Source organism: Sphaeramia orbicularis, chromosome 16 (genome assembly GCF_902148855.1).
Source record: "Sphaeramia orbicularis chromosome 16, fSphaOr1.1, whole genome shotgun sequence".
Lineage (NCBI taxonomy): Eukaryota > Metazoa > Chordata > Actinopteri > Kurtiformes > Apogonidae > Sphaeramia > Sphaeramia orbicularis.
Genome location: NC_043972.1, coordinates 25,440,224 through 25,459,634, shown reverse-complemented (window position 1 = coordinate 25,459,634; position 19,411 = coordinate 25,440,224). Strand labels below are relative to the sequence as shown.

The 19,411-nt window shown below is 35.4% G+C and overlaps 1 protein-coding gene across 1 annotated transcript in view; it reads left to right on the top strand.

The window, feature by feature from the left end:
* LOC115436406 (triple functional domain protein) overlaps positions 1-19,411 on the top strand; it is a 219,124-nt gene that overhangs the window by 142,906 nt on the left and 56,807 nt on the right. The window contains 11 exon segments of the mRNA XM_075353522.1: positions 2,212-2,361; positions 2,477-2,591; positions 5,445-5,560; positions 9,290-9,412; positions 9,777-9,971; positions 12,866-12,981; positions 15,614-15,680; positions 15,892-16,001; positions 16,389-16,458; positions 16,841-16,930; positions 17,024-17,116. Coding sequence (XP_075209637.1) covers positions 2,212-2,361; positions 2,477-2,591; positions 5,445-5,560; positions 9,290-9,412; positions 9,777-9,971; positions 12,866-12,981; positions 15,614-15,680; positions 15,892-16,001; positions 16,389-16,458; positions 16,841-16,930; positions 17,024-17,116 — 1,245 coding nt within the window.

Genomic DNA, 19,411 nt, shown 5'->3' with positions numbered 1-19,411 from the left:
ATAATTGAAATCACGATTATTAAAAACGATTATTTGTTAACCTTAAAGTTGTTTATTTTTTTCTTGCAAAACAATATAAAATATACTCTTTAAACATAAATAAAGCTTTTAACCACTAAAACAAAGTATTTTCACTTTTGTACGAAACAAAAAAATCTTTGAAATCAAATAAGTGTACTGTAAATTCAAGTATGTTTCCTTTTGTAAACAAATAGTGCACTGGAATTAAACTGCTATAGACTTACCATAGAACTGTAGCAATAAAAAAAAAAAAAAACTCACGTAAAGTGCAAATTATAAATTCAAGTATGTTCAATGTAGTATGAAACATAGTAAATTCAGTGGCATGCTGTGAGGTTTCAGTTCAGGCCTTCTGTATACATCAGCCATCTACAGGGTGTCCCATAAGTCTCCATACATAGGAGACATAATACATATGGTTCTAACATGCATTTCTTTATATTTCTTCTTTATAGTTCTTTGGCAGTGGAGGACATGCATTGAAATGTGTTCCCGACAAAATGGCAGTCATACAGAGCATATTATAGAAATAAAAATGGTTTATGTCAAGAAACGTTTATTTTTCCTATGTATGCAGACTTCTGGGACACCCTGTAGAATACCCACGTTAGGGTTATACAGGTTAGGGTTAGGTTAATACGGGAGTTGCAGCGTAAAGAGATTCGGAGACTGAAGATTGCATTGCGGACGAAGTTGTTTTTATGCGTTTTAGTTTTTCATAAGATAAAGATTATGATAAAGGTGGCGGTGGTTAAACTTCAGATGGTAACAAAGGTTCGTTGTGTTAGCGGTCGGTGCGGACACAACTACCAAACACTTTTTGCACGTGATGTGTTTTTGCTCTTCGTCTTCTTCATCAAACCCAAAGTGATTCCATACAATTGAATTTGACTTGCCTTTTTTGTTTACCAAGCACTTCTGCTGTGATTCTCCTGCCGTTTTTCCAGACCGCTAGGTCCAACTGTCCTCTTGGGGTGGACCTGCCGGCTAGCTGGCAGCAGTAGCTTAGAGGGGGGCGGGGCAGAGCAGCTCATGGGAGCTTGCGTGCGCGTGAATTAAAACAACTCAAAATTAATAATCGTTTTTTCTCGATTACATAATTTTTGTAATCGTTGCGTGTAATAATCGAAATCGTAATTGAATTTCGATTAATTGCACAGCCCTAGTTATAAATATAAAAAATATATAAATAAATAAAGGTACATTTGTGTGGACAAATATAATGATAACAACAAAAATAGCTCATACGAATTTAATTTCAGAGCTGATATCTATCCATTTTCCATGTTTTCTTGATAATAACCAAAATCACTTCAGTTCTTCCATTAATATCTATGGCATTGTACTGACAAAAACAGTGCTTTTAGGCATTCCATGTGTTCTTTTCTGTCTGTTTTAGTCACATGATACACACAGGAGTTAGTACTTGATTGCATAACTATTGTTTTTGATGACTTTAATCTAATATCTGTCTAATATTTTTTTCCATGACTGTATGTTCCCAACATACATCACCAAGTAGGTATTTTGGAATATTATAACCCAAAATTATTTATTTATTTTAATAGTCACATTGAAATTTTTGCCAATACTGTCTTATTTTTGCACACTTCCAGAAAATATGTGGATGATTAGCCTCCATAGTCTCACACAGGTTCACATAATGTTGTTGTGTAGTGAAGTTATAAAGAAGAAACAACAGATTTAACTCATTGAAATGTGTTTTTTAATGTTGAATGGACTTATATCTGAATATAAATAGCAACTGACATTTTATAACATTACAGTACTTACATTTATTTTTTTTACAACCTTTATTTAATCATCTCTTTTTCAAAGGCAAACTGGCCAAAAGGTCAATCAGCACACACCATACCATAATGAAAATAGGTTAAAAGATCGGTGATAACAATAAATAAATAAAAACAGGCAATAATTTTAGTAATAACACAAAATAATAGCAAGCGTTTCACAAAATTGTTAAAGGGCAATGTAGTTTAGGTCACCAGCAATTTTTTTAAGTGCAAGATCTGGTTGAGGTCAGCAAGCAATTTTACACGATAAGTCAATTTCTGTTACTACAGTCGCAAAAGATCATTTGAGAAAACTGTCAGCTTGCAGTTAATTTGAGTCTGAAGCTACAGAATGGATGACATGTAGTTTTCTGTGCTTATATAATCTGTGTCGTAGGTGTGCAGTGTGTTAGAAAGCCTGGAGCAGGAGTATAAGAGGGAGGAGGACTGGTGTGGTGGCGCTGATAAACTGGGTCCCAACAGCGAGTCAGACCACGTCACCCCCATGATCAGCAAACATCTGGAGCAGAAAGAGGCCTTCCTTAAGGTAAGAAGGTTACCTCAAGTTAAAAAATAGTGGCATTACATTGGGGGCTGTTTTTGTGTTTTTTATTATAAATTAGGTAGTAACCCACTTTTTAACCCTGTGTTTTGACTTACAGGCTTGTACGTTAGCCAGACGTAACGCTGATGTCTTCTTGAAGTACCTGCACAGAAACAGCGTCAATATGCCCGGCATGTTGTCCCACGTTAAAGCTCCAGAGACTCAGGTTAAAAGTAAGTCAGCGACAAAATAAGTACACACCACTGATATAATGTTATGCACAGAATTTGAATTCATTTGTTTGTTGCCCTGTCAGTTGTGAGCAAAATATTTTCATTCATATGGATGCCAAGAGCATCCAAGTGCCAAACTTGGAAGAAACGAACCCATGACATGCTTTATAAAGATCCACATTTCTCTGTGACCACTGAACCAAATTAAATGGGGTTTTCTGCAAGATGTAGGTAACAAGTTATAGTTTCATACCCTGAAAAAGCATTTAGATTACAGGTGTCAAACATGTGGCCCGGGGGCCAAAACCGGCCCACCAAAGGTTCCAGTCCGGCCCATGGGATGAATTTGCCAAGTGCAAGTTAGGGCACCGAACTAAAAAATAATATCATAATAATATATAAATAATGGCAACACCATTTTTTTCTCTTTGATTTAGTGCAAAAAACATTAAATTATGAAATTTTTTACATTAACAAACTATCCTTTAACAATAAAATGTGAATAACCTGAAATGTCTGAAGTAAATTAAGCGCAATTTTAACAATATTCTGCCTGTTACTGAATGTTTTATGCCTTTGTAAAATCGGATCTGTAATATATATGTATGGATGATAAGTCGAGGCAGAATATTGATAAAGTTTTATAGTTTATGGTTTATAGTTTAGTTTATTTGAAAGGGGACAATGCAATTTCATAAAACACATGGTTACACGTGGTTAAAAAAAGCCAGAACTAGAAGCACTCGTAGAGCGCAGACCTCCGCCAAGGCTGATCAGTGGCCCCCCCCTTGGGCCCCCCGACGCCAAGGAGGTTATGTTTTTGCCAGGGTTTGTTTGTCTGTCTGTTTGTTTGTTTGTCTGTCCGTTAGTGTGCAACATAACTCAAAAAGTTATGGACAGATTTTGATGAAATTTTCTGGTCTGCGCCCCCACCCCGTGGGCCCCCCCACCCCCAATCACCACCAAAATTTAATCATTTCTTCCTTATCCCATTTCCAACAAACCCTGAAAATTCCATCAAAATCTGTCCATAACTTTTTGAGTTATGTTGCACACTAACGGACAGACAAACAAACAGACAGACAGACAGACAAACAAACCCTGGCAAAAACATAACCTCCTTGGCGGAGGTAATTAGCCAGAAGACTAGTTTTCATCTGTACTCCCCTGGCCAAGTTTTAAAAAGGCAGTAAAAAAAACATTTACAGGAGAAAGACATGGTTAGACACTTGATAGGGCACTAATGTAACAAATAACATATACATAACAGACTGTTAAGGGAGCACAAAACACACAATAATTATATTTCTTAACAAATGCATATATTTCTTAACAAATTGTATCTATATTATATTATATATTATATATTTCTTAACAAATTTCATTTTTTTCAGGGTATTCACATCCTTTTTGTTTGGATAGTTTGTAAACGTAAATATTGGCATAATTGAATGTTATTTTTTGCGCTAAAACAATTTGGAGTTGTCATTATTTATTGGCTATCATGCTATTATTTTACTGGTCCGGCCCACTTCAGATTAAATTGGGCTGAATGTGGCCCCCGGAAGAAAATGAGTTTCACAGCCCTGATTTAGACTGTTTAATTATTTTGAAAGTTGACACAATATGCTTGGCTTTCCTCCCTAATTTAATACATCAGCATCTAAGTCAGGGTTTTTCAACCTTGGGGTCGTGACCCCACGTGGGATCACCTGGAATTCAAATGGGGTCACCTGAAATTTCTAGTAATTGATAAAAAAAAAGCAAAAAACTTACTAACTAGAAGCACTCGGAGAGTGCAGACCTCCACCAAGGCTGATCAGTGGCCCCCCCCCGTGGGCCCCCCCACCCCCGATCACCACCAAAATTTAATCATTTCTTCCTTATCCCATTTCCAACAAACCCTGAAAATTTCATCCAAATCTGTCCATAACTTTTTGAGTTATGTTGCACACTAACGGACAAACAAACAAACAAACAGACAAACAAACAAACAAACAGACAAACAAACAAACAAACCCTGGCAAAAACATAACCTCCTTGGCGGAGGTAATAAAAAATATATGGTGGGTTGAGTGAGACAATCCCAATCCATCAAAGACATGACAAACTGTGAAGCTGAAACTGAAGCACTGTGGTACTGTTTATCTGTCAAATGTTCATTGTGGTCAGTTTTAGATGCTGCAGCTCTTTCATAATTCATAGTTTGAGTTCTTGTTTGTTCAGTATTCATTGTCAGCCTTGTAAATCCAAGCTGGACTGACTGTACATATCCTGACCAAGGAAAATAAAATTCTCACTTTGTGCAGTAATCTACACCTGGTTTTTCTGCCTCCATCCATAATAATATACATTATACAGACTAAATGTCATCTAAAATCAACGTTTATTTGCAACATAGTATAGCAAACTATTACATGATCAAAAACAAGTAACATTTTTTTATTTTTTTATTTTCGAATAGCAGTTTATATTACAGAGCACATATTTTATAAATTTCAGTAACTTTATACTTATTGGGAGACAGAACATGTGTACAAATTGACAAAATGAATAAAATCAGAGAGAAGAGATTAGATGAGGTTTAAGACTATAATAAATGCAAGAACAGTGAGATTAAGATAAAGTCAAAGTTACAGTTTAGGCAAAAAAACAAATTAATTTTAGCAAAAAAATGTGTCTGTTTTGAACCACCAGAAATTTGTGATGTTAAAATGGGGTCACAAGCCAAAAAAAAGGTTGGGAACCACTGCTCTAAGTATTTCATTTTCAACATGTCAGTTCTTTTTTTTTTTCCTCCTGCTCGTTTGACTTGAATAAAATGCTCCTGGTGTGCTTGTGTTATTTCATCAGACATCTTGAATGAGTTGCTGCAAAGAGAGAACAGAGTGCTTCACTTCTGGACCATGAGGAAGCGGAGGCTGGACCAGTGCCAGCAATATGTCGTGTTTGAGCGCAGCGCCAAACAGGTGTGTGTATACTTGTGTGCCACTTGGAATATAGAGAATTTACACATGGGGCTAATTAGATGAATGCATTTTGTCATTCATGCCTCTTCGCTGTTGGATGTTCAGTTGGCTCTCACTTAGCCTGGAGCTGAGTCAGTAGGTTGAGTTTTCCGTGTCCGTAAAACAATAACTTCCATCTCTTTTTGGCTCTCTTTTTAATTCAAACAAGCAGTCTGTGTTTGCGGAGCTGGAAGTGACGTAAACTGTCAGACATGTGCAACAATAACTATGGTAAAGACGTCTATCATTATGAGGCCCAGAGTATATAAACACCAGCTTTATTTCAGAGCGTCGCTAAACAAATGAATCCAACCACTTATTTTCTCCCTTAAGTCAGACTGAATATCTTAACCTGTGGGGATTTATGTTTGTAAAACTTTGTGTTTTTGCTCTGAGTTAAGATGAGGTTGTGTCACATGACAGTAGTTCAGAACTCTAACTTTAGAGATAAACAGATCCTGTTTAAATACAACAAGACTCGTTTGATCTAGAGCGGTTGGAAGATCATCTGCACTGCAAACTGATCTTACACTGTGTTGTACAGGGGTTGGACAAAATAATGGAAACACCTTAAAAAATCAACAAAATATAATTTAATATGGTGTAGGTCCGCCTTTTGCGGCAATTACAGCCTCAATTCTCCAAGGTATTGATTCATACAACTTGTGAATTGTTTCCAAAGGAATTTTAAGCCATTCTTCAGTTAGAATACCCTCCAACTCTTTTAGAGACGATGGCGGTGGAAATCGACGTCTTACTTGAATCTCTAAAACTGACCATAAATGCTCAATAATGTTGAGGTCTGGGGACTGTGCCGGCCATACGAGATGCTCAACTTCATTAGAATGTTCCTCATGCCATTCTTTAACAATTCTAGCTGTATGGATTGGGGCATTATCATCTTGAGGTGAAGGTGTTTCCATTATTTTGTCCAACCCCTGTATTTTAAGAATCTAAATGACAACTTTGACTCATTTTGAATGCCTGGTCTAAAGGTGTATAAATATAAGACACTTAGCTCCATCTTGTGGTGCGTTCATGGTCCTGCAGCAGCATGCAGCAATGCGCTTAGCCATAAAATCAGATGACATCATAGATGTTTCTAGGACATGGCTATTCTAGGGCAATCCAGGTTTTATCCCCAGGACCCAAATGTGTCATGGTCTCACAGTTTGACTGGACCAGTTCTGCCACAATGTGTCCAAAAGGTGTAACTAACTGCTTCATTTTAAGACAAAAAAAACAGTACAATTCGATCTTAACAGTAACTAAATGCATACAGAAAAGTTAAACAGTTGTAGAGTTAAAGACAGAAATGTGAAATGAGTTTTGCCCTTCTGTTTGTTGAAATAGAATGATTTGAAGTGGGATAATATGCATGTTAAAATGGTGATGCAGTGCGGCTCATATGTACACTACAAACAAAAAGTGAAGGATATTTTTAATTTTTGGGCTATTTTTTTCATTTGGGATTCTTGCGTAGCGCTTTTTACTTTTTTGTGTGTGAATTGAATTGAAGCACATTTTTTTAATGACTAGACATAGTTTTATTTACAAACTATGTCATGTTATTTTGTTTGTAGTGTCTATGAGCAGTAACACAATTTTTAGTATTTTTGCCTCTGTACACCACTGCAGTACATCTGAAATGAAGTATTCAAGGACATGACACCTTTTTACATCATATTTACAGTTCCAGAGAATAACTCTCAAATGTATTTCAACTTTTGGAGCTTTTATGGTCTTCATGTGGCAAAGAGTAACCAGGGAATAGGCCACACTGAGCCATGAAGCTGCTTGTCAGAACAGGTTGTCTATGGATCGTTAAAAAGTTGTGAATGCGATTGTCCGAAATTAAGGCCTTAACTAACCTTAACCCTTTCATGCATGAATTATGAGAACCGTAGTCAAAATTTTTTTCTTGAGTGTTTTTATTCCTCCTTGGACATGAAAAAACCAATGCAATCGAGTTGTTTTTTTTTTGTTTTTTTTTCTCCATTGAGTTACAAAAATGTCTGTGCGTTATATGTTTGAAGTAAGGAAATGTGTTTAAATCCCAATATCAGGAAGTGATATGAAAACAATGAAATAAAAACATTTTAAATGCTGCAAATCACATTTTAACTTATTCTATTGCTAGTTATTACTCACTTCATGGAGATAATATGCAAAAAAAAAAAAAAAAGGAAGTCTAACAATTAACAACTGATTTACGCTTAAACATGTTACTACAGATCAGGTTTATCAAGAACAGCTAAGTTACAGTAATAGTATGAATTGCAGTGTATGAGATGATGCATAAGTGTCCAGTGTGTTGTCTGATATGGAACTAAAACAACAAAACCCATAAATATAAAACAGTTTTGAGTAACTGTCCACTGTAGTGACCACTATCCATGAAAGGGTTAAAATAGATAATCCATCCTTAAATCTGTCACTCAGAAAGTCTTAACATTTGTAATTAGTGTTTAACATTTTATCATAAGACAAATGGGAATGAGTGAAGCCACCAACAATCATTTGTGGTGGCTGGGTTCAGGTATGACCTTTAGGAGGAAGAACATCTGTGGCAGAAACTATCAGGTAGAAATGTATATTTAACATTAGCTGGACCGAAACATGGTTAAGACTAGTTCAACGCAATAGCTACAAGGCCTGTTGTAGTGTTATTTTTAATTTAAATTTGATTGAAGATACCTTGAAAACTGTCTTGACCCTTTATAGGACCCACATAGAAAAATTCCGAACTTCAAAATTTCAACCAATTAGACTGTAATTAACAGTTTTCTGAAACAATTTTTTTTTTTTTGCATATCCTCCTGAGACCCAGCAATGCATTTTATAGGGGACAAAAGTTTGACAGTTTAACTAAAATGCTGTCCATTGCAAAGGACATTCCATTAAAAAAAATCAATCAATAAATAAAAATTATTTTAAAAATGTATCTGAAAAAACAGTTGCATTATGCAGTTTCCAATCAAGACATTTTTTTGTGTGTGTAAAAAAGCTAAAATTGTCAGTTTCCTGGGTCTCAGAAGATATTATCTCCATGAAATGAGTAATAGCTAGTATTTGAGTAGGATGAAATGTGAAAAAACATCAGATTAATGGCATTAAAAATGTTTTTATTTCATAGGTTTCACACAGTATATCACTTTCTGATGATGACTTTTAAATACATGTTTCTTTGCTTCAAAAATTAAACACATGGTGTCCAGCTGAGTGGACATTTTTGTAACTCCATGAAAAATAGGTTCATCCAAAAAAAATTCAATTGCATTGTTTTTTTCATGCCCAAAGAGGAATAAAAACACTCAAGAAAAAAATATTGACTAAGGTTCTCATAATTCATGCATGAAAGGGTTAAACACATGGTGTCCAGCTGAGTGGACATTTTCATAACTCCACAAGAAATAGGTTTATAAAAAATTAAAAAAAAAAATTCAATTGTATTGTTTTTTTCATGCCTAAAGAGGAAAAAAAAAACACTCAAGAAAAAAATATTGACTAAGGTTCTCATAATTCATGTATGAAAGGGTTAAACCTACCAAATATTTCTCCAATAATGTGATTATAGAGACATTTAAATCAATCATATACAAATTCCATGAGGAAAGCTATGAAAACTCTATACTTTCATAGGAGTGTCCACCAGTGTGAATGTCCTGAGCTGATTGGTTGTTTCCACAGGCTCTGGAGTGGATCCATGACACCGGGGAGTTCTACCTGTCCACACACACATCCACTGGATCCAGCATTCACCACACACAGGAGCTGCTGAAGGAGCACGAAGACTTCCAGATCACAGCTAAGGTATGTGCGTTTCCTGGCGTTGTTTCCTTTTCTTGGTTCAAGTTATGATTGTATGAAAGAAGGTGATAACAGCTGCGTGTGTGTGTAGTTTTATGCCTGTTGTTTAGTTGTGTAACGTGTGTTTTGCCTGGTCCTGTGCTTCACGGTGAGGCCCATCCCGAGGGCAACGCTTTGTCCGATTTCCTCTTTGCTGTGTCACTGTTATTGTGTTTTTTAGACCTATTGTGTGCACCAAGCAGCACATTGATTCCTAACTCCCTCTTCACTCTCTCACATCTACCTTTCCTCCTCTGCTGCTGCCTCTGTGGCGACCCCCCCCTCCCCCCCCCTCCCCTCCCCTCCCTAAATGTGTCCCTATTGACAGCAAACCAAAGAGCGGGTAAAGCTGTTGATCCAGCTGGCAGATGGGTTTTGTGACAAAGGCCACGCCCATGCCCTGGAGATAAAGAAATGGGTGTCCTCTGTGGACAAGCGCTACAGAGACTTTTCTCTCCGTATGGACAAATACCGAACCTGCCTGGAAACAGCGCTTGGCATTTCTTCCGACTCCAACAAGGCTGTGAGTGCCCAGTGTTACTGAAAATCACACAAGACTGATGTTTTCTGACAAATACAGTCGCTTGTTTATGTGTTGATGCTGTGTAAATAAAAAAAATATGAAAATAAAATGGAGGCGGTGTTAAATATCTGGCTTAGATGAAATGAAACAAGCTTTAATGGTAGCGTAATGCAGCTTTTTGTCGATTTAATTTCATTATACCACTTTAAAAGGATAAAAATTTCACATTAGCTACATCAGTTAGATTGTGTCACCTATTACAGTCTCTATAAACAGGGCGCTTGTGCAGGTCTTGAAAGTCTTAAAAAGTGTGGAATTTAGAATTGCTGTTTTTCCAGACCTTGAAAAGTCTGGAATTTTGTGTGAAGGTCTTATTAAAGTATGGACAAAAGGTTCTCTCATAGTGGAATTTTAGAGTATGCACAAAAATAAGAAATACACGAGGAAAGCATATAAAAAACTTTAATTTGATTTCACTAAGCGGTCAGTACTGGAATGATTCTAGCAAAATTTGTTTGTGTGATATCCATACACTTGTGTGATTTTCATATGTTTTGAAAATGTTTCTATCAGTAATACGTACAGTTGCGGAAAAAATAATTAGACCACCCATGTTTTCTTCAATTTCTTGTTCATTTTAATGCCTGGTACAATTAAAGGTGCATTTGTTTGGACAAAAATAGAGTATATAGCTCCTATTAGGCAGTATCGGTGTCACTTTTCATATAAATTATCATATTTGTTCCATTTTTTTGTAGTGTTGTCTTTGGTTTTCAACATATATGTCAACTTCTCCAAAACAGAAGTATCTGTAGTAGCCAATAACGTAATAATGACTGATAACGTAATAATGGATGATAATGTAATAAATTTTCCATTTTTAAAATGTAATAGGCCAATAACGTAATAACTGGCCAATAATGTAATAAAAGTCCTGAACCGATAACGTAATAACTTTTGGTTACTACATTACTGGCCAGATAAAAAAAATTCTTTCAGAAATTTGTTCAGGACTTTTATTACGTTACTGGCTAGTTATTACGTTATTGGCCTATTACATTTTAAAAATGGCAAATTTATTATGTTATCGGCCGTTATTACATTATCGGTCACTATTACGTTATTGGCTCCTACAGTGTCTCAAACATATTTCCCGGCTTTGGAGTGTTCTCATTAACCCAGTTCCTAATAACGACTTTTTTAATCCCTGCAAAGATAGTCAAATAAACATATTTCATCACAACACTGACTACAGTTGCATAAAAAAAAGATTAGACCACCCTTATTTTCTTCAATTTCTTGTTCATTTTAATGCCTGGTACAACTAAAGGTAGATTTGCTTGGATAATAATCTAATGATAACAACAAAAATAGCTCATAAGAGTTTAATTTCAGAGCTGATATCTAGACCATTTTCCATGTTTTCTTGATAATAACCAATCACTTCAGTTCTTCCATCAGTGTCTATGTCATTGTACTGACAAAAACAGTGCTTTTAGTCATTCCATGTTTTCTTTTCTGTCTGTTTTGGTCACATGATACACACAGGAGTTAGAACTTGATTGCATGACCATTGTTTTTAATGACTTTTGATGGTCTAATGATTATTTCCATGATACATCACCGAGTAGATATTTTGAAATTTTATAACCACACGTTATTTATTTATTTATTTTAATAGTCACATAAAGATTTTTGCCAATACCGTCTCATTTTTGCACAGTTCCAGAAAATATGTGAATGATTAGCCTCCATAGTCTCACACAGTTTCACATAACGTTGTTGTGAAGTGAAGTTATAAAGAAGAAACAACAGATTTAACTCATTGAAATGTGTTTTTTTAATGTTGAATGGACTTATATCTGAATATAAATAGCAATTGACATTTTATACCATTACAGCACTTACATTGATTTATTCAACCAGATAAAATCCCATTGAGATCGAGATCTCTTCTACAAAGGCAACCTGGCCAAGAGGTCAATCAGCACACACCATACCATAATGAAAAATAGGTTAAAAGACTGGTGATAACAATAAAAAAAAAAAAAAAAAAAAAACAGGCAATAATTTAGTAATTTAGTAGTAGTCTGTTTTAGTCACATGATACGCACAGGAGTTAGGACTTGATTGCATCCTTTTTGATGACTTTTGATGGTCTAATAATTTTTTCCGCAACAGTAATTTACTGTGAATTATGCATTCATTCATTCATTCATTCATTCATTCATGCATTTATAAAAATAAAACTTCTCTACTACACACAATAGATACAATCTCAACCAAAAAAGTAGTTAGGAAGTATAAAAGTACATAAAGTCAAGGTCTTAAGGAAAAAAATAGCAGTTTTGAAAAAGTCTGGAATTTTTATTTGGATAAAAAGCAAGCATACTCTATAGAGGAGTGGAAAAAGTTTTTGGACACCCTTAAAATTTTAAATATTATCATGAATTATGTGTGGAAAAAATATTTTTTGTGTTTCAAAAGGTGAGGCTGCATCAGACAGACACAGACAAATGCAAATGATTTTTTTGTTTGGTTGTTTGTTTGTTTATTGCTAATAAGAACAAATAACAGTAACAGTTGTAACATGTCATACCCTAGATGTGTTTCTTTATCTGGTGAAACAGAAACAGAACACGTGCAGAAGGGAGCATGTGGGTTTGGAGATTTAAACCCATTAGAATGATTTAGCTGTGATTCTTAATGCAATACATTGCAAATGCATGGGGTGTCCCAAAAACATTTTTTCTACGACAGTGTTTTCCACTTTAAATACTATCTGATGACCTGATTCTCAACTGAAAACACGTTGCCTGTTTGTGTTTGCTATAGAATTACTGTCAGCCTGTTTTTTTTGTTATATAAAGCCTTTTGTCTACTGTGTTTTTCAGAGTAAAGAACTGCAACTGGACATTATCCCTGCTAGTGCTCCAGGATCAGAGGTCAAGTTAAGGGATGCTGCTCATGAACTGAATGAAGAGAAGAGAAAATCAGCTCGTAGAAAAGAGTGAGTGGAACACACATTATCTTTTCACACTAACTGCTGAGGAACTAAAGTGAAACTTTGTCGCTGCTTTCTGATACATGACTCAAAGCATAATCCAGTAATTTCCTTCAGATATATGAACTGATATCTCTTTTATCGCAGCAGCTATGCTTCGAGTTTTTTACACTTACTAATAACATCGATTTAAATGTCAAACTACCCTGAGAGGATGTGAACATTCTTAGCAAGCACTGAAATGTTCAAATCCAGTCAACTGTGAGAACAAATTTAGATGAAATTTATAGAACATATTACTGAAAGCATAGTAATAGTGTTCCAGAAAGTGCTTTAGTGTTTCAGATGCTGTTTGTAGTAGAGCGAGTGTGTTTATATGTGAGTTTTAAATGGTTAATGAGGGAAATCGATGCAGAACAGGGCCTGTAAATTATACAGTGCATATGTTCACGGGCATAAGCGAGTCATGAGAGACTTTTTATACGTCCATATACAGCAGTAGTTGAGTTTAATTAGGAAGTACTCTATACTGCAACACACATTTTGCACTTCGAATAAATGTAAAGGAATAAATTCACTAACGAGGCAACTTTTGTCAGAAGTGTCTGATTAATTAGATGTTAACGCATAGAGACCCAGTGCTACTTTTGTGTCAGTTCCCAAATGAACTTTTCTCTCCATCTAACCTTTCTTAAGTGAAATGTCACCATTTATTATAATATTATTGTCTGCATTTTACATTTAATCAGTATAAATCAGGTGTTTTCCTGTATTTAAGTCACTGATTATGGAAATGTTCATTAAAGCTCAGATTAAAGTTGAGGGTTATATAAAAAGCAGAGAAAATTGCAGAAAAAGTGACTTTTTCTCTAAAATCTATCCTTAACAGAACATAAACCAAGTTTCACCATTCACTGTCATCGATCCAGCTCCATAGGTTTTACTGGTGAATCAATGTTGTAGAAGATGACGGTGTTTCCACGTTCACTACAGAGTCTCTGAATGTCCAAATGTATCTGATGACCATGAAAAGATGACAAACTGTATTTTACAATGATTAGTTATATGTATTGATAATAGTAGTGGATCACCAGGTATTGAACAGTTTAGATTAGTCGATGCTTTTGGTCGGTAGTTTGGGTCTTTATGGGTTAGTCACATTATTTTTTAACACTCTAGCAGCAAAATTATTGGTTGAATTCATACCAAATTTGATTTATAGATGGCCAGTGACCCAGAATAGATGTGGTTACATTTTGGGGAAAGAAGGTCAAAGTTAAAATTTTTTATGAATTTTTTTTTTATCTTTTTTTCTTTTCCCATTTACTTATAATAGGCGAAATTTCACGTCTATAGCAGCAAAACTTTTGGTTGAATTCCTACCAAATTTGGTGTATAGATTGCCAGTAACCCAGAATAGATCTAATTCCATTTTGAGAACAGTAGGTCAAAGTTAAAAAAATTTTTTTTTATGAATTTTAAAAATCTTCCTATTTACTTATAATGGGTGAAATATGTGCGAGGGATGGGTTTTGGTGTGCCTGGCACCACTTGTTATTATACAGCATTCAGTTACAAGAAGTCCCTGTTGAATAGCTTGAGTTTTTCTGTTTTTAATATGTGATTAATGATAGATACTGGCCATGTTAGCCCTACTCAACAATAACACCAGGCCTATACAGTCATATAGTGGACCATGTGCAATACCTTGCATTATTTTGCACAGTCTGAACCGCTTTTGCACTTTGTATTACCTTTTTTTTAGCATATTTTAATATATTTTTACATATTTGCACTTTTTAATTGCGATGTGTATGTTTGATTCTGTTTTTCTTTTTATTCTCCTCTGCACCGAAAAGTTTTGAGCCCTAATTTTGTTGCATTTTATACTGTGTATGATTGTGCAATGACAATAAAGACTTACCTATTAATCCAGGGGTGTCAAACTCATTTTAGTTCAGGGGCCATATTCAGCCCAATTTGATCTCCAGTGGGCCGGACCAGTAAAATAGTAACAGTGAAAAAGGTAAAATTCTATTATGATCAGGTTTACATCTACAAAGTTTCCTTAAAAATCTGAATAACATGAACAACTTGAATTGTCTTAAGAAAAACAAATGCAATTTTAACAATATTATACCTCGGTTTATCAGTTTATCATTTAGACATGTGCATTACAATCGCACAAAACATTTAGTACCAGGCAGAATATTGGTAAAATTGCATTAACTTTTCTTAAGACATTTCCATTTGTTCATTTTTGTTCAGGTTCCATTTTTTTGTAAAAGTATAGTTTGGTAATGTAAACATTTTCATGTAATTTTACTTCTTTATACCAAAAACAACAAAGAGAGAATTTGGGGTTGTCATTATTTATAGGTTATTATGATTATATATTTTACTGGTCTGACCCACTTGAAATCTAATTGGACTGTATGTGGAACCTGAGTTAAAATGATTTTAACACCATTGATTGTTAATATCTTCAGTGTAATTTTTGCAATTCACAAATTCATCCTGCGGGCCGGATTGGACCCTTTGGTGGTCTGGATTTGGCCCCCGGGCCACATGTTTGACACCTTTGTATTAATCTATCTATCTATGTTCAGCGTTATCTCTGCTCATTGTACGCTTTCAGGTTTATAATGGCGGAGCTGATTCAGACAGAGAAAGCGTACGTCAGAGACCTACGAGAGTGTATGGACGTAAGTATGGCACACGCACGCAGACGCCTCATCAATGTTAAAATGTTAACACAATTAAGTGTCACCCGGGTTATTGTTCAGTCACAATTATTCATCATCAACGCTTCGACTTTCATCTTGAAATATATGAACATGTCACTAATGTAATGTGTCATATTAGTGCGTCTTCAACGGAGATTTTTGTTGTTTTTTTTGTTTTGTTTTTGTGCAGACCTACCTGTGGGAGATGACCAGCGGTGTGGAGGAGATTCCTCCTGGTATCGTCAACAAAGAACACATCATCTTTGGCAACATGCAGGACCTCTATGAGTTTCACCACAAGTCAGTAAAGCATTAACACTGTGGATTCTTCTTTCACTGTATTATATAATATTACAAAATACATACAGTTTCCCCTAAAGTAAGAATAGAAAATTTGAACTTTTCTCATGAAATGATTGTTACAACGTGATTTATTCTTGATGGATAAAGTGTAACTGACACTCATTACGTAATCATTGCACCAGTCAAAGGTGATTATGATGTGTATAAAAAGAAGAATGTGTCTGAAAACAAAATAATTCCAACTTTATGGACAATAGTGTATATTTTAAAAGGAAAAGACTATGTTTATTTCATCCAGGGCTTTTTTTATGTTTATTTTTTCATTGCTTCCTTCGCTGCAGGAACATTTTCTGTAATAATAAAAATTTGTCTGTCTCTTTATAGTATCTTCCTCAAGGAGTTGGAGAAGTATGAGCAGCTTCCAGAGGATGTTGGCCACTGTTTTGTCACATGGGTAAGTAATTATGAAAATCAAAACCCAATACGTCCACATGTTTTAGTTTTAGTTTCCTAATAACAAATGAATCACCTGTTGATCAATTATTTTCAAAACTGTTGTATCCAGTATTTTTTGTCATTACATCTATGATTTCTTAGATGTTGCACAGAAAATTTGCCTCAGTAAAATTTCAAATTGAAGAAAATTTTACTCTACTCAGATAACATTTTGTCCCTCTCTAAAAAGAGTAAAAGTTACTCTTTGGGTAGAGCTCTCCAACCTCAATATAGAGCCAAATTTACTTTTTTTGAGGAAAATACTTTTGACTCTGGGAAAAAATGCTTAGTATTTTTTTCCTATGTGTAAGTAAAGGCTTTCTGTCATTTTGCTTTCTCAGGCTGATAAGTTCCAGATGTATGTGAACTACTGTAAGAACAAACCAGACTCCACTCAGCTCATCCTGGAGCACGCTGGACCATACTTTGATGTAAGCAGATACCAGTATCGATAAGCAAATTACAGTAAACAAGACCTAAATTTATAAATGTATAAGATCTGTTTCTGTCTTTTGAATTAACAGGAAATCCAGCAGAGACATCGTCTGGCTAACTCCATCTCCTCTTATCTCATCAAACCTGTTCAGAGAATCACAAAGTATCAGCTGCTTCTCAAGGTAAACCATATTTATATACAGTTCTATGCATAAGTCATAGGCCAACACTAGGTTTGTTGGTTTAGTAAAGTTCTAATGTCAACACATATGCATTTTTCTCAGTTTATGTATTAAAATAATCTGGATATATGTGAAATATACAGGGGTTGGACAAAATAATGGAAACACCGTCACCTCAAGATGATAATGCCCCAATCCATACAGCTAGAATTGTTAAAGAATGGCATGAGGAACATTCTAATGAAGTTGAGCATCTCGTATGGCCGGCACAGTCCCCAGACCTCAACATTATTGAGCATTTATGGTCAGTTTTAGAGATTCAAGTAAGACGTCGATTTCCACCGCCATCGTCTCTAAAAGAGTTGGAGGGTATTCTAACTGAAGAATGGCTTAAAATTCCTTTGGAAACAATTCACAAGTTGTATGAATCAATACCTCGGAGAATTGAGGCTGTAATTGCCACAAAAGGCGGACCTACACCATATTAAATTATATTTTGTTGATTTTTTTAAGGTGTTTCCATTATTTTGTCCAACCCCTGTATACAGAACTACAAGTTTTATTGAAGAAACAGCTTGTAGAAACCAAAGAGGTTGTACTTAAACGTGCTGGAGACTTTCATGACCAATTTTTCATCAAATATGTAAAACCTCAGTCATAGCCTAAGTATCACAAATCTTTCGGCAGCTGGAACAGACACGATCGGAAACAGCAGGAGCTCCTTTCCTTCTATGCATATTCCTCCACCGTTTCTGCGTTTCCACGTGTTTGTTTCATCCATATAATATAACATGGTCGCGCTGCCACTTCCGCTGTCAGGCGGCTGTGCGAACCTCCATTTCCCACAATGCACGTCGCGACAAAATTCCGAAGATGCCCGAGTGATGTCCCGGCTCGGTTTGTAAACACACGGTTTGTTTATGGTGGATGGCACTAAGAAATTGTTCACTGTAATGCTAGAGATTCAGGTGAGTAATCACAGACAGACTTACAGATTCGTGATACTTAGGCTATGACTGAGATTTTACAGATTTCATGAAAAATTGGTCACGAAAGTCTCCTGCACCTTTAAAGTGACCTCCATATGTATTTTATTGCGTCAGTTTTCTGATGTTTTATTCCAAGTTTCATTCTAAACATGTCAGATATTTCTAACAGTTTGTGAATCTTCTTGTCATGGAGTCAGGGGTTACAATAAATTTTGACTTTGTCCTTCACAACCCATTTAGTTCAGTTTTTGTGTGTCTTTTAAGGCTGTGTACGTATTTTCTGCATTATCTTGTTGTACCTGACAAAAAAAGAATGAGAAATAAATAAATATGTTCATTTCAACCCTGCAAAAACACTAAAAACTCTTTTCAGAATATTGTCGGTGGCAGGTAAAAAAGCATCACTAGGAAGTGGCTAAAAAAGGATCCACCAAAAATGGAGGACTGGACAGAAGTTATAGATGACATCTACAGGGTGGAGAAGCAAAATTTACAATATTTTGAGGCAGGGATTGAAAGACAGTGTATGACCAATTAGTTTATTAAAAGTCATGAGAATTTATTTGCCACAAGAAAATTGACATAATAGAAAATGTTTTTATTCTATGTGTCCTCCTTCTTTCTCAATAACTGCCTTCACACGCTTCCTGAAACTTGTGGAAGTGTTCCTCAAATATTCGGGTGACAACTTCTCCCATTCTTCTTTAATAGTATCTTCCAGACTTTCTCGTAATAGTTTTGCTCATAGTCATTCTCTTCTTTCCATTATAAACAGTCTTTATGAACACTCCAACTATTTTTGAAATCTCCTTTGGTGTGACGAGTGCATTCAGCAAATCACACACTCTTTGACGTTTGCTTTCCTGATTACTCATATGGGCAAAAGTTTCTGAAAAGGTATGGATAATAGTGTTAGGTATGATTATGACATCAATGTATGTTTGGTTTCAAAACAATTGACGTAGTGCCTGCTGAGAAAAAACAACTAACTGTTCATTGTAAATTTTGCTTCCCCACCCTGTATAGGATGGAGAGGTTGACTTTTTCTGTCAGACTTGATTTAGACAAATTCACCAGTTATTGGAAAAACTGGGTTGATTTTGTTACACCATTAAGAGCTGATTTGACTTAATAATAAGAGTAACGTGCATACAGACCCATGTAAACCCTTGGTTCATGCTGCACACTTTAAATGTTCGGTATTGATCTTATTCAGGAGAAAAGGGTTTCTGGAAGGAAAGAATGGAACAGGAAAAACACTTGTTATTTCCATTTAACTCTATTTTAGGTTACTGTGTATATTTTT